A 21,022-nucleotide genomic window follows, 5' to 3' on the forward strand; every position below is an offset into this window, starting at 1 on the left:
ATGAAAACAAAAAAATTCATTTACCTATAAAGTATTGAGGCGCAACATATTCATAAGACAATTTGTTACTTTTCTATGAATTTTTAAAGAATGTCACTGTCTTTTCGGAAACCATACATTAGTGAATAAATTTTTCCAGAGATTAAGTAAGAAATGTTCTATTTATTTTTCTATGAGTAATTAAGCTTCACATCTGTAAAACACAAAAAAAATGCAGCTGTAATATATATATTTTTTAATGGCTCATTTGAGACGCTTCGTCTTTCAGCAAGCTTGGAAATTGTCTTTCAATGTAACATCATCTGCTTCAGGAGAACTGACAAGTTCTTAGAGATTAGACTTACACAGACATTCTAGAAAGTGGACTGACGTAAATATTAAAATTACATTATTTAAAAGCAACTAAAAACGCGGTAAGTGTATGTGAAGCATTTTAAAAATTATGCGTCAAATTATTTCTTTTCTAAAGATTGGTTTGCCATGAAATAGGTTGAAATGAAAGACTGCCAGGTATAGAATAGATGTGTACTACTTTGATTTTTAACATCCTCATATATGTAATAGCCAATTATCGAGTAACGCTCCTGACGTCATCAGCAATGAAACTCGCACCACGGCATGATAATTTGATAATATTTTTAGGTAATGTTTGACACATGCAGGAAAATGTTTTATTTTGACGTCATTTTAGGGGAATGAAGAAACAAAAAAGTGCTCAACAATGAACGCTATCTACTGGAGTTTAGGTTTAATCCACTGGAGTAAGGGTTAAAATTTCAACTACCAAAATATCACCAAACAGGCAAATTTTCAACCGTCATATCTTGACGGGTGATTTTCTAGTTTAGAATGTTTGTCATTTTATATTGAAAAAACATTAAATTGCAATATACTTTTTAAATTCTATTCGCTTTTTTCTCTTTATTTTCCACGAGGATACATTTTATTTAACACACAAAGCGTAAAAACATGCTTTACTAAATTTTTGAAGCGGGTTTGAAAATTTGAATGCCTAAAACACACTTGTAGATGCGTTAAAAATAGCTCTGCTTGCAGAGATGTATGCCAAATACTTGTTATGCCCATTAAAACAAAACTATTTCCAGTCCATTCAAAACTTTTCTTCGAACAGTTTTATGTTCACAATCAATCTTACAAAGGTTCACATACACATGACTTCTCTTCACATTATCATTTTTATTGTTAACATGATATCCTTCAGAAACACTTAAGATATTTACTATCTGAACAAGGGCCTGTTACAGTTCTTGGAAGAAGATGCATCAGTGTAAGATAGATTGCTCCTCTTCCTCTAATAGGTCTGTAATCATTACCCACAAGTCATTATGGCTTTTACAGTGAAACACCTTAATCTAGCTGGGGTCGTCTCAATTGCAGAGCCCTAACACGCCTACATTTAAAAGCAAATATTTCATTAGGGTCTTTTTATGTGGGTGTAAATACATTTTATCACTGGGTTGGGGCGTTTGAAATTTAACCTTATCTTCACTACCCACATGAACTTCTTTTGCACTTTTGTGACCTTTGACACGAGAGAATTAAGATAATAGATAATAATAGGCATAGCTGAAGGTGCCGTTTTCCACCCATGCTCGCAACGGCTTAAATGTAAACAGAAGGTATGTTGGATGTGTGAGTGTGCATTGCAATTGCTATGATCCACGAAAAAAGTGTTTCATTTACTAGCTAAAAAATCGCCGTTTGAAAAAAATAGTGACATAACTCAAAAAAGCAACTTTTTCAGGAGATCATTTTTTAAATTGTTGCAATTTGTAATTTATTGTTGTTTCATTCATAACAATTCCTAATTTTTTTGAAATGCTCCTTTCAAATGGTTAATACTATACTTTTTGTTTATTTAATGCAGTTTTTGTGAAAGCCTTTTAGGGTTCGTAGAAATTTTAATCAAATTTATGTCAAATTAAGTTTTAATCAAAGTTGCCTTCTACCGCCAACTTTGCTACCTACGACTTGTGTTTTCATTTCATACAAAAAGATGTATTTTTAAAAAATATTATCAATTAAAAATCTCATTTTCGGTATTTTTTGAATTGTGTTACTATTTTTTTCAAGTGGCGAAATGTACGTATGTGCGTTCTGTACGAATTAATCATTTTAATAGTCTAGCTTATAAAACTGTTTTAAAGAGAAGGGGATTGAGAATTGCCTGAACTTCCTCAATTCATTTCACTTATGTGACAGTTTTAAGCACATATTTACACTTTTTTCAGGGAATTTTAAACTTTGGTTTTTAATTGTGATATAGGGCAAATGACCAGATATGGGCACCCAACCAGAAATAGGTAGGCTTGTCTTGTATAGTCAATATCAAGTTTGTAGTTGATATTCCAGGAACGTCAAAACATTGGAATCTCAAAACAGCATCTTTGAAAAACATCTCCACCACATTTTTCCCAAACATAAGTTTTATCTGTACTCAGAAAAAAATGTGAGAAAAATGCAAATTTCTTTACATTTAAGTTTTTGAAGGGTTTCTTTCTTAAGCGCCTGAGATTGCTGTTTCTTATCAGATCGCATCGCTATTAGTACGTACTCATTCTTCAGCGTTTTTTCTATCACATAGGAATATTTTTGCAATTAATGAGAAGACCTAAGATCCTTTCAAGTTGAAGTGCCCATAACTAATCAAGTAAAATAACGTATTTCAGTCATAGGCACATATGCACTTAAAAACATTATTTGCTCTTTTAGAAGGTGTATTGCAAGGGGAACAAAAATTGGATAACAATTTTCAATTCTAGTTAAAGGGCATTTTAAAAAACTTTTTTTTAAAGTAAAACAAATTGAGTTTCATGTATTTAAGCTTAAATACCATGTGTAGCCTTAGTTGGTGGTGTTATATAATTTTTTTCTGTATTAATTGGAAGTAGCACATGCTAGTTAGAGGTCAAAACGCTTAGGAGGGCACGGATAAAATATGCCGACTTTACCCTATTAAATGCATATTGTGCATTTTCAAAGTAACTTGGGAAAAATTAAGTGCAAACTTGCATATTTAATTTGCTTATCATTAAACAGTAAAACAAATGTGTCATAGATTTAATAGTAAAATAGCCCGTTATATTTTTTTCCATAAAAGTAATATTTTGCATTCCTCTGCAGCCCTTGAGAAAAAAAAAATCGTCTGAGAATCATTAGTGTTTCACTCCAAACGTAAAACGTTTATTTTTGGTAAGGGACTGAGTTGAAACTGTGTGATTTGATAGCTAATCTAAGTTACATAATCGTAAAAAAAATTGGAACAGAAAAATACTTGCTGCTACAAAAATGGAAGGAAAACAACGTTACAGTGAATCTCTATTTATTTATTTTTAATTTATCTTGTTTCCCATTTTAACAAACAGCGACATAACTTTCTTAAAATACCTAACTGATACCGATGAATTAATGTTTGTATTTTTTAGTTGAAGCGATTTGTGAAGGAGAGATAAATTTTCTGTTCGCAGTTTTTTCCCCCTTGTTTGAACCGCTGAAAACTGTAAACCCATATAACTAAGCTGATTTTTTTTTTTTTTTTTCCGTGGATTTAACTAAACATTTTTTTTTTTTTTTTTTTGAAAAAGATGAAAAATATGCACGATTTTTCTTTTTCTTAAAAATTATTTCGCATTTTTCGTTAAAAACAAATTTGTTTTTATAAGTCTTTGTACTCGGAAATTACTAAAATAACAAAAATACATTAAAATAATTACTTCTATGTATATTCTCGTGTTAATTGTATGCAAAAATGCAAGTATTTTTAAATTGCTATATATAGTGCTCTGTTCATAATCAACTCATAGTTTAGAAGTTACACGATAACCACCCATAAAAAATAATACGTAGAATCGTAAAAGTTTTATGACTCAATTCACAGCTCATCTGACACTACCTGATGGGAATCTAATCCGATTTGAATGTTATAAAATTGATGCAAGATGGCATCAAGATCAGAAGTCAAATCGTGTAATTAGATTAAAAAGACTTGGTGTTTTTGCCAAGTACCTAGCATCTTAAGCATTTTTAGTTTTTGATCAACTCTTTTTAGCAACGCCCGATATAATGTAATGAGTTACTGCTATGTTAACCTGTTTGAAATATATCTGTGATCAGGTAAAACTTTTTTACTAATGATGTCAATTTTTTTACTAATGATGTCAATTTTATTGTAATTTTCGTTCTGATGCGGTTTTTTCCTTTTTCAGTGGTTTCGTATTCAATCAAATTTAGTAGTGATATTTAATTTCGTTGAATTTAACAACACTTCTCTTATATTTCTAAAATTGTAATTAAGTAGTCATTTTTAACAATTATTCACCTCGTATGCGTAAAACTATTTGTGATGCTGCAAAGCCATCTGTAAAATTTTACTTAAGCGTGATCTGAAAGGATGTCGTCTTTTGAATTGCTTATGATTGCTCCCTCCCCCGTGAAAGGTCCAGTAAAACCTATGTAATGTAACTTGAGTAGGCTACAGGACATAAAAGCCTTTAGCGAATATTTTTACTACCGATTTCCAGATAATTAGAGCCAGTCAATCATTGTATTTGGGCGGGATTACCACCGATATAACAGCAAATGAAGAGCAACTTTTGTCAGCAATGTCAGCCGGAGGCAAATATAAACTTGCTGACAAGCATCAACAGTATAACAACCCTCGTACCCTCCCAAATTACACAGGTGTCTCTAATTGTTTATAACTGACCTAGAATGGTGATAATTGCACCCAATTTTTCATATTAGAAAGCTTTTAGCTATTAAGTAAAATGAATATATTTAGATCGATAAGAACGTTCCATGTTGAAGCATTTCCAGGCAATTAGGCGGCTCTATGGTGTGTAATTAAAATGCCTAATTTTGACCTGTTTCATATTTTTCTGACCTCAGTTAATTCATTTCATTTCAGATCATTGTTGAGAACAGCTTCTATTGGCACAATCGACAGCGCTGAATTATGCCCCAACCTTGAAGGACTGACGCGGAGGCAAATCAAAATCTGTATCCGCAATGTCGAAGTGATGGACAGCGTGAGATACGGTGCTGAACAAGCCATCGTTGAATGTCAGTGGCAATTTAAATATAGGAGGTGGAATTGCAGCACTGTTAATGGAACTCGTCTATTTGGAAAATCAGTGAGCGAAGGTACGCCTCATTTTTATTAGCAAATATTGTATGAACAACTTCATTTCTTTAGAGTATTTATGGCTCCAATGAAGGCCGTTCATCCCTTCCATGGGTCGATAAAATGAGTACCAAGTGTACTTGGGAACCAAACATTGGGGGTTCCACGTTTAGCTGACCACCTAACCGGAACATCTGCCTTGCACCCCAGAGCCCCTGGTCAGGAAAACTGAGTTGGGCACAGTAGGCCTTGACATTCACGTGCTGACGCAACACAGGGTTTGGTTTACTTATAGATTATTAATAAAACTGGGCAACTTTTTCTCATAGACCATGTGACTCCTTGGTCGTTTCACTCTTTGCTGCTTTAGGAGCAGAGAAAAATCCAGGCCCGTATCTGCGTATCCGCAGACACCATAGTGCGGGAAGGGGTGTACGTCTTTAAGGGGCCAAATGGCCAAAAAAATAAAAAAGAAATAGAAAAAACTAGAGTTAAGACTTATTAACGTTGCAAAAATACACTGCTGGCGACTGAGGAAGGGCTATTCAGATTTTTTTGCAAGGGCGTCAAAATTTACAGATCCGGGCCTGGCAGAAGCTGTGTCTAAATAAAGAACTTTTGTGTGAAAGATACTATACCGATGATCGTGCAGTCACACCCGCAACACGCACAATTCATTATTTAAGAACAATTTTTTTAGGAAGTTGGTGCCTTATATTATAATTTATACTGCTTCCTTACATTTAAATGTACAAAAATATAATCCAAATTTTAAATTTTCGGAAATAAAGTGCAAATATAGATATAAAAATGTCTCACGTGTGCAATTGGTTGAGAAAACTAACTATCGAACTTCAAATTGTTTGGTACAAATAATGTTCAAGCTTTCTATGATAATTTTCTTTGTCTCTATTCTTCTAACTTTCTTATCGTGAAAAACTAAATATGTATCAAGCAGAATTATGCAAAGTAACCTCTAAACAAAGCAACACAGTTTACAGAAGATTAAACTCTGCTAACCGCCTCAAAAGTCTCTTGGCACATAAATGTCAGAAAAGTTTATTCATCAATTCAATACTTACCGCGAATGTTTGAAAATACTTTTGCATGAAGAAAGGATTACACTTTGGTTAAACTTTAACAAAAAATTTGAGAGTAGTTGGAGTTTTTACTTTACTGCTACTGCCAACATTTAAGGAATTTTTTAGTTTCAGTTGTTTTAGAAGCCCTATATGCAACATTGTGTTTTCAGCTCAAAATTTTGAAACGTGCTTTTTATTTAATGTACGGAAAGTAGAATATAAGTTTGCTCTATAAATATTTTTCTAAATGGCTTTAAAATATTCTTTTGAAGAAAATACTATGAAAGGTCATTTATCATAAAGCCCTTTGAGGAGATTATATTGTCAAAGTTGTTAATTTATTGAAATTGAGCAAAGTTAATCCAAAACTCAAAAACTTTTTTTTTCCTGTTTAGACTACATAAGAGTTATTTTATCTTTCCTTGTAGGTTGTTCTGAATTAGCATTTATTATTCATTTAGCCAATTCCTTTGTGCAAAAAATATTAGTAGTAAACTACTATAACCAGATTATATTAAACATTCCTATAATTTATCACAATAATAACGTCTGTAATGTAATCATTAGGCTAGTAGCACATAATAGAAGTTATGGAGAAAAATTTTAAGTACCACTTACGTTTTATTGTATTCATGAAATAAAGAGCAGTATACCAATTCATATTTATTTTATGGGCTATTTTTAACTGGAAATGGGGAGCAAAAAAATTCTTCAATACTTTGTTCATCATTTGTTTCTTGAAAGTGAACCAATTTTAAGTGACCTCCGATTGACCTGGAAAAGGTTCAAAGTGCAGTAATGTATATTTGTTTTATACATGACTTGACGTGTCTTAATCTTGCCAATGATTGATTGTTTTTTCGACAATAAAGCGCCGAATCTAGAAACCACGCTGGTCTTGCCACCATTCGCCTAACATCTTTATGTGATTTGGATCGTGCTGCTGGTGGAGCAACTGAATTTTAATGGCTCATTGGAGCTACTTGAAGCTCAGTTTATACGGATGACTTTCAAGTTGACAATCTTTATTAGCAGCTTTCGGCCAGGAACTTTCTTCGTTTGAAGCCTTAGGTATCAGTTGAAATGAGAAAATTAACGACTATCACTGCTGTAATTTATATCAAGATGCCGCCAATTCATCCACCCAGGGACTTGGTTTGTTAACATGCTTTCCGGGAAAACTCGTGATTTACTTCGTTTTGATAAAAGGTAAAAGCTGCTTCCTTATGTTTCAGTAGCAATATCAAATATGACTACTGTTCAGATGCGGCCACAAAATCCTTTCCTTGAATTTTTTTTCTCCCCGGGATGGTGCTTAGTGGAGAAAGGGAATTGTATCCCGCACACTATGGTTAATCACAAGCCTACTGTTATAAAAATAGATTTTGCTGACATCTTTGAGAGGTTTTTACTCAACGTTTTTTAAAGGAGCGTTTTGACTTTTAAAAAAAATGATTCAAACTATCCTGAAATATGGTCTCTTTGATGCATGAATTTTGTTCATTACCGTTCCCTACGTGACAATACATCACCCGAAAAGTGCTGTTCGGAAAGTTTAAAGACCTATCAAATAAAATTCTTATTTTTGAAAGAAATGTTAATGTGTTTCTAAAAGTGGAAAATTCTAATTTTGGAAACTAGTCTATACTTAAGGAACAAAAATTCATAAATTACTGCTGTTTCTTTTACATAAAACACATAATCCGCTATCATTATTTTAAAATTTTGTAACAATAAAGTAACTCGAAAAGATATTGTTCACTTTATAAAATATAGTGCAAGAAAATAATATTTGCAATTATTGTCTTACGCCTTTCCACGAAACAGAATTTATGCAACACTCATTGATGTTTACCCTTATCAAATTACAAATACATCAGCTGAAGTAAGTCCAAATACATGGAGTAATATTTCATGTTATTCTTCATTTAAAGTTTATTCATTAATAGGATGGATTATTTATAGATATTTTATAACATACTTCTAATAGTTTCGGATTCAAATGTAATGTTTTCGATGTTTACTGTAAGCCAAAGTAGTAAATACCTTTACTGATAGATAATCTTATCTTATTCTGATGTTTATATTTATTTTGTACACACCTAAATCCTCATGCTGTGGCTTCTTTTACACGTGTTGGCTTTCGATCATTTTAGGGAAAATACAGTTTAATACACTTTATTTTTGAAAGGTTTTTTTTTTGACTAAAAATTAAAAAAAAAATGTGTTTTTTACGACTGTCTGTGAATGGCCCACCGAGATTTTTTTTACCAGATGTTTTATCACACTTAGAGGTACCTGTGCACAAAATTTGGTTAAAATCAAAGTGGGTGTACTTTGAGTAAATTTTTGTTAAAGTTACTCCGTTTTCGAGTCAAAAAATTAAAAGTAAACCCTTACAGAAACAAATTTAAAAACGTTATGCAAGTTAAACCCAGTTTAAATTCAAGTTTACATCATACTGAACAAAATAAAAAAAAATCAAAGCTCTGTGATAATTTGTTAATGAGTTATAGCCATTTATACACGTCTTTGTGTCAATCAAAATGGCGGCAAATAAAATCATCTTGGCATATATTTAAAGGCTCGTAACTTTTCAATCCCTTCATAAATCTCAAAATAATTTATATTTTCATGATCAGCATCAAAAAATCTACAAGTACACTAAATTTGAACAAAATCGGAGACGGTGGGCGGCATGGCATAGATGATTTGACATGGGTCGACCCACTAGTTATCTCCGTTTTTTTTTTTTTTTAATTTTATTTTGGCATTTGCATTTTTTTCTTCTCATTGCCACATATGTAATTAACAAAATTTGCTTAAAATAAGACATTACTCTCGTTATATTGGTAAATTCAATCAGTTTTGGGTAAGTTAAGGTATCTGTAACTGCGTTAAAATAGACATTTTCGATGAAATATTCGTAAAATTTTATAATTTCGTTTTGTAGTCTGATTCATTAGCTTTCCAAAACTGTCTTACTTTTTACACTACGTTAATTACAGCTGGAGTTTTAGCTGTATTATTACAGAGGGATAAATAACACTCCAGATTGGAAGAATAATCTTTTTCAAGAAAGCTGTCTACTGTAACAATGATATCTTAAAAAGTTATTTAAGAATTGATGTGAACTTTTCTGAGATAGCTTTCTGTAATATGCTTGCTGTTTGCTGTTTTCCTCTAAAAACTAAGCTGAATTTTGGAATTAAGTAATATTTTTACGTGCATAATTTTAAACAAAAGCATTTTATTATTAAAAAAAACATTTTATTTTTAAAAATTCCAATATAGTAACTTTGTTTAGCTATATTTTTAAAAACGAGAAATCTCTTACAGGAAAACACACATAAGTGTCATAAAAATGCATTCTTGCAAATATTTATGTATTAATAGAACCAAATTTTGTCCATAGCTGTTAGCGTAAGACCCGTTTTTTCGCTATTTTTCTTTTAATTTGTCTTTTTTTTTTCTGAATATATTTTGAAAGCTTTTTTGCATTTTTTTTTCGTTTTGAAACTTATGTAGTCAAAAAATAACATTTAAAAAGTGTCCAAGTTATTATTCCAAAAAATATCTTCGAACACAGTCGGATACTTTAAGCTATCATGAATATCTACGAGTGTATGAAATGCTACTTTATTTCATGTTTTTTTCCCCTTGAAACATATTTTATGCACAGCCGAAAGCAAATATTTGGGCAGTAATTAGACAAATTCCAGGTTAACCTGCGTTGACTTCATTAGCATTAAAGTAATTAACTTATAGTTAACTTCTGAACATTAAATCATTTCAGACATTTATATTTAACTCTTTAGAAAGACTGAAGTTTGTTTGTCCTTAAGGTTCACTTTGACCACTAAGAATGCCTCCTCTTTCAATCATCTCCAAAAACCAAAAAGTCAATAAATAACGTTCTGAAAGTCCTAATTCGCCATAAAATAGGTAACCGCCCTCCAAAGTGTTGTTGAATCAATTACTATATTTTTTAATGTACTAGAAAGGAAACGAATGGTAATTAAAGTTGAAGCTGATAGTTATAAATCTGTCAACGCTTATCTCTTCTGTAGCTCATGGCATCTCAACTCTTTCGAAGTTATTGATTACTCGATCCAGGTGGTACCTGTTGAAATTTCTATATACATTTCTAAACCTTTTGAGGTTTCTTGAAATGCATATCGAAAGGGCCATTGCACTGAAAAACGGCCATTGCACTGAAAAACGAACCTTTTGTCCGACACATGACAGCTCAAGTCTTTCATGAAAAATAAAAATTAAAAAAGTAAATCAACAACATTTTCTTGCTTAAGAAATCACAAACGTGTGGTTTCTGAAGCAAAATACTTTGCTCATCACCTTTTAAAATCACTGCTTTAATTAAATATATGAACTTTCAAGTTCGGGACAAAATGGTGACTTTATCGATGAATGACCCTAAACTAAGCTTATCATTATTTACGGACTAAAAAATCACCCGTCAAGGTATGATGGGTGAAAATTGCGTCTACATTTGAACGAAACAATTGCATGTTCGGTGATATTTTGATAGTTGAAATTTTAATCCAGCGGATTAACCCTAAACTCCAGAAGCGTTTATTGTTAACCCCTTTTTCGTTTCTTCATTCCCCTGAAATAACAGTTTTACCAGTAAAACAGTTAAGGAGTCACAGTACCTTTCAAACATTTTTTTTAAATTTAAGTAAATTTTATATTTCTTTGAAACCATAACATGCATACTTATTTCTTAATCAATAATTTATTTTCAAAATTTAAAAATATTGCCTACTTTTTTTAAAAATTCAAAAAAATGAAGAAAATTTCAATTTTTTGAAATCCCTAAGGCTTTTTTTATTTTTGTACGAATTAAAAAAAAATTATTTGCTAAATGATCACTGTAATCATCTCTAAAAATATGTGCATTCATTTGCTTATGAGTTTATTAGAAAATTTTCTGTGATTAATTATGTAAAAAATTAAAGTTAAAAAAAATGGTTTTTAAAGGTTTAACATGCTCTAAACATTTGAGTAATTTATAAAATACTTATCAAATGCACAGTTTTTTTCAAATATGTTATCCCAATTGCAAAAAGTATTACTTTAAAGTTGTATCTTTAATAGAAAAAAATCCTTAGGGATTCTAATGACATGAAAACACAAAAATACCATCATCGAGAAAGAGCAGTTTAATGTTTTTCTTTTGCATAAGAACACATAGCGATCATGGCCTAAAACCACTCATAACTTTTTAAATATTTGAACTAAAGCAATAAAACTTTTTAACTGTGTTCAGAATAGTTTTTAGTTTTGAAATAAGCAATAAAAAAATTTTTGATTGTTTCATCATTTTTGAGGTACTGTAACCCCTTAAGTTACCGGAAACAGTTCAACCTTGTAACAATAAAGCTTTTCCCTGCATGTTAAGCATTACCAAAACCATATTATCAAATTATCATACCGTGGTGCGAGTTTCATTGTTGATGACGTCAGGAGCGTTACTCGATCATTGGCTATTTTATTCATGAGGATTAGTTTTAAGTGCAGTGTTTTGGCTATGCAATATTTTTCTCGTGCTTTCAATTGAAAACCTCTGTGCAAGAATGTCTCGTTCTTGTATAGAATGTAAGCTAATTATATATATATATATAAGAATTCAACGACGTAAAAACGACCAAATATGACTGTAGTTTCAGCGCAAAGCTGCTAGAAACAAAAGGTGCAAAAATACTCAAGAAAACATAAATTATCAAGAAACGGAAATATGATAAAGATATCAAAAATACATAGCATATCGAAAAACTGAAAAATTTTAAAACAAAATTTTAAAATTCAAAAAACAATTTTTAAAAGGTTAAATACCAAAGAAAGTACAAGTACATGAATCAAGGCCTGTTTTTTTTAATTGATTTATTTATTTTTTTCCAATTTAGTATTCTTGATATTTTTATCATTTTTCAGTTTCATATGAAGTGATTTTTTTTTTTAAATATTTTTTTTCGTATTTCAGTTTTTTGATAATTTGTGTTTTTCCTGAAATATATATACAGTGGCTCCCAAAAGTGTTCGTACACCTTGGAATTCTGTAGTAAAACCAAAATAACGCAAAAATGAATTCGAATAAGAAGTCCTTTTTTTTCCATAACAAAGTCATTTGGCTTTAATTTTTTGTTTATTTATTCCCTAATATTCTGCTTATTATTTTAAAATGGAAGGTATGCATAAAAAACAACAAACACGATTCGAAATTTGATTTTTTTTTTTTTCCTCGCAGTAGCCGTAAATCGGTTTGAAATGTCTCTAAATTATGTAATTAATACCATTCTATAGTAAAAAAAAGAAACAAAAAACAATGAAAGAAATGAAAGTACAAAAACAATGAAACAATGAAAGTACAAAAAAAGAAAGAAAAAACAATGAAATCTATTCCTAGACGTTTAAAAGCTGTTGTTGATACTGCATGATATTCTACTAAATAATAACTTTGTAAAAAGTTTGATTATTTACTAATATATAGGTATTTTTTCAAAGTGTACGAAGACTTTTGTGAGATAAAGTTTCTGGCAATTTTTGATTATTGATTTCTTAAAAATCATGTTTTATTAAGTTATTAAAAATCTTCATATGGTTTTGATGAAAATAGATCATAGATTTTATAATTTAATACCGATTTCAAAATATTAATTTTAACCAATGGATAATGACGTATTTCATTGAAAATCGTAAGTGTACGAACACTTTTGGGAGCCACTGTGTATGTTTTTTTTCTTCATATATTCATAATGTAAAATACAAAAACAGGCAAATAGTGGAGCTGTCTCTTTCTGACCCAAGCCCTTTCATTTTACCTCTCAGTTTCTGCAAATCGATCAATGCATAATTCGGCATAGAATATGCCTACAAATTTTATAGATAAAGATTTAATTGAAAAAATAATTTATTTACATCTCTAAATGATATTCTTATCCAGAAACTATCGTTAAACGATCATGAAACAGTAAAAGTATACACAACAAATATGTACTCTAGATAATGGTGTATGAACAAGATTATTCCAAGACTTTGCTTTACATATATTTCAACCTAATGAATCTTTGAACAATGTTTCAGTGGCAGAAAATGGTTTACGAATCCATTAATTTTACCAGAAAGAGACAGCATAAAAGGTACTTTTGAATTGTGTGGTAATGTACGGCATATCATTAGTCTTTCATTAAAAGCTCGTTTTAAAGAACATGTAATATAGAATCTTTACACGTGCAGTAACTCTTTCAGAAAGTTTTCAACGAATGTAGATGTTAACACTTTTTCTTAAATTAATCATTCATTATTTCAAATTGACGGTTTCCTTTTTCCTTTCCTAAAGTATCAAATACGTATCCGAATAATCTATTTCCATCATACGGCATTGTTCCTGATGAACAGTTCCACCTTTTCCGAAGATTCGCAGATTAATCGTTTCGGCCTTTTATGCATAGCTTTATAAATGAGCCTGTTACTACCATTAGATATTTTTAAAAGAAGAAAGAGAAAACTTTTTGTTCGATACGCTTTAGTGGAAAGCTTTCTTCGAAAACATCGGAAAACCAGGAGCAATTAATCTACCGTGATCATCAAACTGTCAAAGCATGGGAAGGGAAAAAAATCCCTGCCCAGGTCCCTGAAGAAATCGTCAAAAGATTTCGATGCCAATTTGGCATGGGCAGTGGTACTTTTTCTTACCACTTCTCAGAAGTTGAGAGGGTGGGTGGATCAGCCGATCCAACGACACCCACTAGCAGCTGATGGATGATGTTAGAACGGCAATGAGGAATACTTTAATCATCAGTCGCCTCGCTCAATCCATCATGAGGTTCTGACAAAAAACGGAGCCTTAATTACAGACTGATGTCTCAGGTGGCGAAAGTATCCACGGATATTCTTCCATTGGCTTCCTTTTATTGTTCTCCTATCCTTCGAGTACGATCAAATGCATATTATTAGGCTGAATTTCACGAACGGTGGCTCTTTTGTCATGCAACATTGGGATGAGGTAAGAAAGCTATCCTTTTCACGCATCTAAGTTTCCATGCATAATCTGATCAATTTCTTCTTTTACTCATGTAGTTACGTGGCCTGCTGTAAATTTAGGAAGAAAAATCAACTACAGTGCTTTAATATATCTCAGAAGTTTCAAACATGATTTGAAAGTAATAATAGATCAACTATGTCGTATTTCCCAACCATTTATTTTACAAAATTACTAGTGTTACCCGCACGGCTTTGCCCGTAATAGAAAAATTAAAAGGTCTTTTGGTTCACCTGTATATTTTGCAAATAATGTATAGGGAATTTTCTCGCCAATTGGCGTGTACCCATGTTACGGTTCCACGTTATGATAATTTTGTATCTTCCCAATTGTCTTGTGCCAATGTTACGGTTCCACGCTATGATAATTTCGTAATTTACTCGTCCATCTTATGATACTTTTGTTCTTAAAATTGGAATAGAAAAAGAACCACATCAAATTTTCGAAAAATCGCTTCGCGGTGCACATCCCCATACTACAAACTAACTTTATGCCAAATTTCATGAAAATCGGAAAAACGGTCTAGGCGCTATGCGCGTCACAGAGATCCTACAGGCATCCAGACATCCTCCGAACATACAGACTTTCAGCTTTATTATTAGTAAAGAAGATAAGAACTAGCTGTCAAAAAAAAAAAAAAAATAATAATAGGGGAGAGGAGGGAGGATTGGGACACTTTTCACATTAATGATTCTTATTCATAGTCCTTTACTTACTCATTAATGCAAAAGCTCACACAATAAACTTGCATATTATAACTACATTTTAAAAATATACACAATGTTTAAACATTTTATTATTTTCACTCTTGACAAATTACAAATTTCAAGAATTTTGTCCCATTCCTCCCTCCTGGGAGGGAGGAGTGGGACATGAGTATGGGAGGAGTGGGACAATTTGAAAATTACAGAAAAATTAGCGAGTGTCATAATTAGAAAGGTCCACATTAAAAGAAAAACAAGGCTGTGCTCTACTGGTCCCACCAACCAATTGTGGTGGCGGTAATTTCATGATAATATCTGTTTTATCTATAATGCTGGTCATCCTGTTGAGGAAAATTAAAATTTCATGTCCTTTCTCATAAATTTTGCATTGTAGCTTTCAGTATCATAAATGCTCTCCATCCTTGCGACATAGTTCGGGGGGGGGGGGGGGTAGCAATTTGCTTATTTTTGCTGACAACGGAAGGGGAGATGTTTGAGTGATGCTTACGTAAGACATTTTCAAAAATCTTAAATTGTAAAAAAAAACTAGAAAATTTTTTCAAATGGCTAAGTTTTTTTAAAATTGTGATCTAAGAGTTTTTCTTAAATAAGGAAATTAAACAAGCATTTTTTTGGGGGGGGGGTTGCTATTTAGCTTATGTTATTATTAAGGGGGGTTAGCGATTTGCATATTTCTGCTAACAAGGGAGAGGAGAGGTCAAAAATTGATAAAAACATGCTTACGTAATATTTGAACAGCCCCTTTACAGAAGGGACATATTTATGGGGCATGTCCCATTCCTCCCTCTTCGGAGTGTCCCATTCCTCCCTCTACACATTGCTTCTAAAAAATAACTTGTCGCATAAACCATTGCTGGTTTTTAGGCTTAATTAAATTGCAGATAAGCATACATTATATACTTAAGATTACAACGATAATATATTATGTTAGTTTTACAAATAACATAATAAAGAAATGAAACTAAAAATAGATTAGAAACTTACTTTGGAGGTGAGAAATTTAACTTTTTCCAACTATTAACTGAAACTTCCTGCTGGATAAAATGCAAGTATGAAACAAAAAGAAGCTATAAACAGGCCCTCTAGTGGTCAAACTGACAATAAAATAAAGTGATTTATTTTGCCATAATTTTAGCTGGCCCACTCCTCCCACTGTCCCATTCCTCCCTCATCTCCCCTACCCATGACCTAGTTTTTGATCCTTCATAAATGTTTAGAAAATAGAAAACGATATATAAATAAATAACTTTTGAAACTGGTTCACTATTTTTACTGGTAAAGTTTGGGGAAAATAGACTATATCTAACTAGTCAAAGAGCCAGTAGCCGACAGACTTGCGGCGTTTTAGCAAACTTTATGTTTCTTCAGACAACATCCAGTACCTGTCGTTCAACTACCTTCTAATCGTCTGTCAACGAAATGGAGACTCATTAATCTAACCGGCGGTTCTTATAGGGGCACCGGAGTGCAAATTGTGTCAAAAAAAAACTGACAATTTACGGTATCTTAGCAACGCTGATTTTTTAATAGGTTAAAATAGTCAATTACTACTATTGAAAGAAAAATGGCTAACGTCCACTGCGATTTCAAAGTAATGGCAAACAACCGGTTAATACTAAAAAAAGGTTTGACAATTTGCGGTATTTTAGCAAAGCTGAAATTTATGTACGCTGTTAATCAAGGTATTCGATGCCTGTATTCAGAACGGCGGACAGCTCATGTGATTACAACATCTAGAGGCAGACGACAAAATGTTGCCACCGTCGAAAGTTGAAGAATGTATTATACTGGTGGGATAGTTTTAATTATCTTACAATTAAAACCGTTGAAAGATTACTTTTTGATAACAGACGATAAATAATGTTTGAAAATAATTATTTTTGATAAGAGACGACAAATGTTTTGTGAAAATATTAAATTTATTCTAACTCTCGAAGTAGAAAATCGTTTTCCTTTATTGTAAAATACTTTTATTTTTATGTCCCCCCCCCCTTTTTTTCCTATGATAAAAGATTTGTATCGACCATGCAATTATTTTAATACAGAATAATTTTAAGAATGATAGAAGAATTGTAAGAACTAGATAGAGAAATATCATATTAAGTTATAAGGGTTAATAATTAAAATAATGTGAAGTTTAATTTCACTTTTCTTTGATTCATGTACTGTTTTTTCTTCGCCAATTGAATCACTTCGACTGATTAAAAATGTGCGTTTTGTACTTTAGTAAAAGATGAAGGTATGTACAAACTATTTTCAGAAGAAGCTTTAAAAAAAAAAGAAAGAAAAATAAACGGAAATTTTTCATTAACGAACTTAAGTGTAGTGATAGTGATTTACTGCAGGAAGTTTTTAATGCAAGATATCATCGTTACTCCACAAGGGAATTTACAGCATTAAAAAGGTTTTACCTGACTACCACGAAAACAGAAGCTTCTTCATTATCAACTCAATTCAGTGCCCAATTTTCACGACCGTAAACAATTGAGCAGCCATCATCTTCTATTTACAGCTCAATATTTTGTGTTGTAAGTGCAGAATGTGTTCCTTCTCGCAATGACTGTATCCTTGTCATAAATTTACAATGATGTTAGCTATATAGCGGCAACAATCGGCAACTAATGACTATGACCGACTAGTTCTGGTACCACTCGGCAACTAACGACTATGACGAACTAATTCTACTATTGATTTTTTTACCACAATTATAGAAACAGGCAACTCTCTCCAGGCACCTTGTGCATGGTACACCACCTTGGTAGCATATTAACGTCATTACAAAGCCCTGACAGTCCAAAATTAATACACGGTGAGGGTTACAAGAACAAAACCTATCCTATGATGTTTTTGTCGTGTGTGGTTCAGCAATTTGTTTACAAACAAGATGAACCGCCTACCTGTGCTCACTACTTAAAAAGATGCCTCCAGGAAAGTAAAACCCTTCCACCGCTTTCTTTGAAGTCCGGAGATCCGCCCCAATCAATTACGTCTGAAACGTGAAAGGACGGAACGTCACTTCTAGCCATCTTGAAAACTCAAGCTAAAAGCGGTGGCTGCGTAACGCTTATCTATTTATCACACATCAACGTTACAAGTATTTTTTATTTTTTTGTCAAGAGATCTTTGGCATTCCTTCTAACGCGCAACAGTTAAGTGACTTCGTGATGCTTTATAACTTACAACCGCTGTCAGGTAAATTAGGAAATAAATCCTTAATTCCGCGGCTTTTTGCACTACAAGAAGCGATTAACAAATATGATGCATAAGTTCTTTCTCCGCTCTGATTTATGTACACAATTTTATAGGGGAGCTATTGTCGAAGCAATGGATACAAAGGTTTATTTAATAATAGAATAAAAAACAGAAAAAATACAAATTTATTATATATATTTATATATATATACACACTCTGTCTGAAATATTATAGACACCGAAAAAGAAACGAACTACTATCACGTAATTTACCAATTAATTTGCGTGGCGATAAGCAAACGATTACAAATTCAATATAAAATCATTTTACTAAGAAGTTATGGCTCAAAAAAAGCTAAATAAATAAATAATACATCCACCTCTGAGAGATCTACAATAAAGGGGGAGTCTCGGAATAATGCAGAGCACTTAGCCTTAATGCGGAAAATTTGTTACCTTCTTACACTTACTACTATGCAGAATTTCATGATTCTGAGTTTGTCTTCCGCTTTGGTAAGATATTTGAACTTTAAAAATTTTCATTAAAAAATCAAACAAAGAGAATATTTAAAAAATATTTTAAGTTCCGCACTACGTTCAGCCTCATCAAGGAATTTTGTAACTTAGAACACTACGTAAAATTTCAAGCCTGTGAGCTAATTATTTCTGCTCTGGCAAAATGCCTGAATTTTGAGAATTTTGTTTAAAAAATCCTAAAATGCGAGTAACACGTAACAAAGTAGCTGCATACCTAATACGCTGCTATACTTCGAATTTTTAATCGCCTTAATGACAACATCAGACCACCCATTTTAATGAAATGGGTAATGAGTAACGTAAGTTACGATATTGAGTCAAGATTAACAATATTTATTACAAAAAACACATGCCATAAAATCAGTATATTGCTAACTGCGAAACGGGTTTGCTAAATATGTCTCGCTAGCTGACAACAGCTAGTAATAACTTGAGATTGTATATGTAAAAGATAAAACCACCAGTTGATTTGCAAATCTTGGTCAAGTTTATTTTAAATATAGGTACAGTCAGACCTCGATATAGGGTCACCCCTTATAAGGTCACCCCGCATATAAGGTCACTTTTCTAAAGTCTCGGCTCACTGAATAGGAATTCTATGTCATGTATTATCGGATATATGGTCCGGTCATAATACATTAATCGCTTATAAGGTCACTTTTGTCAGATTTCTCTGAATGATTTCAGTGCCTAACAGATTCACTTCCAAGAATTCACCGCAATATACGATCCTTAAAAAGTGAAAAGTCGTTTTTCCTACTAACGTAACAGGTAGTGCACAGAATGCAGTAGCAAGTGAGCATTACGACAGTGATACTAAAATATGAAGCAGTAATGCGGGCAATCAGCGTGACATATTGCACTCTTTTACCAGTCATGAGAAGCTGAAGAAATTTTCAGAACATAATTAGAAACCATTTTGTTAAAATTAAAGAAAAAACACATTAGTCCTGTGTTAATGACAATTTTAAGTAAGGTAAGCTGCACAGCAGTTGTTTGCTTGGGGATATTTGAATGTGGCTTTACTCTAAATGAAAGTTTTAAAAAATAATTTCAAAATTTCTTATTGATTCCAAAAATTTAAATTGGTTCAAATCAATTTAACTATAATAACCCAATTAACTGATAGTTTTGAACGTATTAAATTTTGAAGTGATTTAATGAATTAAATGTTTATTTATCAATGAATATATATGAATCGGTTATAACGCCAACCCGCTTATAAGGTCAGTTTCGTGAAGTCCCGAGGGATGACCTTATGTCGAGGTCCGACTGTATATATATGTTACGGTAAATTCGTGATCGTATGTAATCACCGGTAATTATACACAATCACTAATACATTTGGTAAATGTGATCAATTGTTCAATATTTATCAAATTTACCGGTTTATTCATAAAATCCCCGACTCATGATGGGGAATGTAATAAATTTGAATAATTCTGTGGAGTAACGAGAATTTTATTACAAAAATTTATATAACACTAAAAACTATTTTTATTAAAACAAGGTTTGATACCTATGAAAACTTACAAAACTATGTCTCTAAAAAATAGTAGAACTGATGCTTTACTCCCATTAAACAAACATTTTCGAAGATATCATAAAGCATGTAATCGGTAGTGAATTCTGAAAAAGTCTCCAAATGTGTCTTAAGTTGCGCAATTTATCGAATTTTAAAGAAAATGGATGACAGTATTACGTTAGTCTGGCTTTGAGATACAGAATTGTTATGAGCTCAAGTACTTCGTCAAGGTTTTCCTGAATATTGAAACAGCTTTGCAGTTAATAATTTTCATTCATGTCACACTGAGGGAACAACTTTAAACAAAATGAGAGTTGGATTTTTGGCTTTTATTGTTTTGAGCAAATTAGGTTGCTGATTTTAAAACAGTAGTTATTTTTCTTCCACCACGTCAGGTTTTTTTTCTTTTTAACCGACTTCAAAAAGGAGGCGGTTATCAGTTCATACCGTATGTATGTTTTTTTTTTTTGTTTGTCCACTCATAGCGTCTCACCTAGTGAACCGATTTTGATGATTCTTTTTTTAATGGATAGAGGATGGCTCAACTTAGGTCCCATTACTTTGTTTGACCATATTTGTTCTTTAGAAAAAAAGTTATGGGCAAAAAACAGTAAATTTCCCTATTAAATATTGATATTGTAGCAAAGTTCGCACTTTCCATCCGTGGATAACGGTGGCTCAGTGGTAGAATTCTCGTCTCCCACCCGAGCGACACGGGTTCAAATCCCGACTAGGACAAAGTGAATTTTACTAAAA

At 32.1% G+C, this 21,022-nt stretch overlaps 1 protein-coding gene across 2 annotated transcripts in view; it reads left to right on the forward strand.

Moving 5' to 3' along the window:
• LOC129231343 (protein Wnt-4-like) overlaps positions 1–21,022 on the forward strand; it is a 248,561-nt gene that overhangs the window by 169,546 nt on the left and 57,993 nt on the right. For both annotated transcript variants that reach the window (XM_054865633.1, XM_054865634.1), the window contains one exon: positions 4,928–5,163. In XM_054865633.1, the coding sequence (XP_054721608.1) occupies positions 4,928–5,163 (236 nt within the window). The remainder of the gene's footprint in view (positions 1–4,927; positions 5,164–21,022) is intronic.

This window comes from Uloborus diversus, chromosome 10 (genome assembly GCF_026930045.1).
Source record: "Uloborus diversus isolate 005 chromosome 10, Udiv.v.3.1, whole genome shotgun sequence".
Lineage (NCBI taxonomy): Eukaryota > Metazoa > Arthropoda > Arachnida > Araneae > Uloboridae > Uloborus > Uloborus diversus.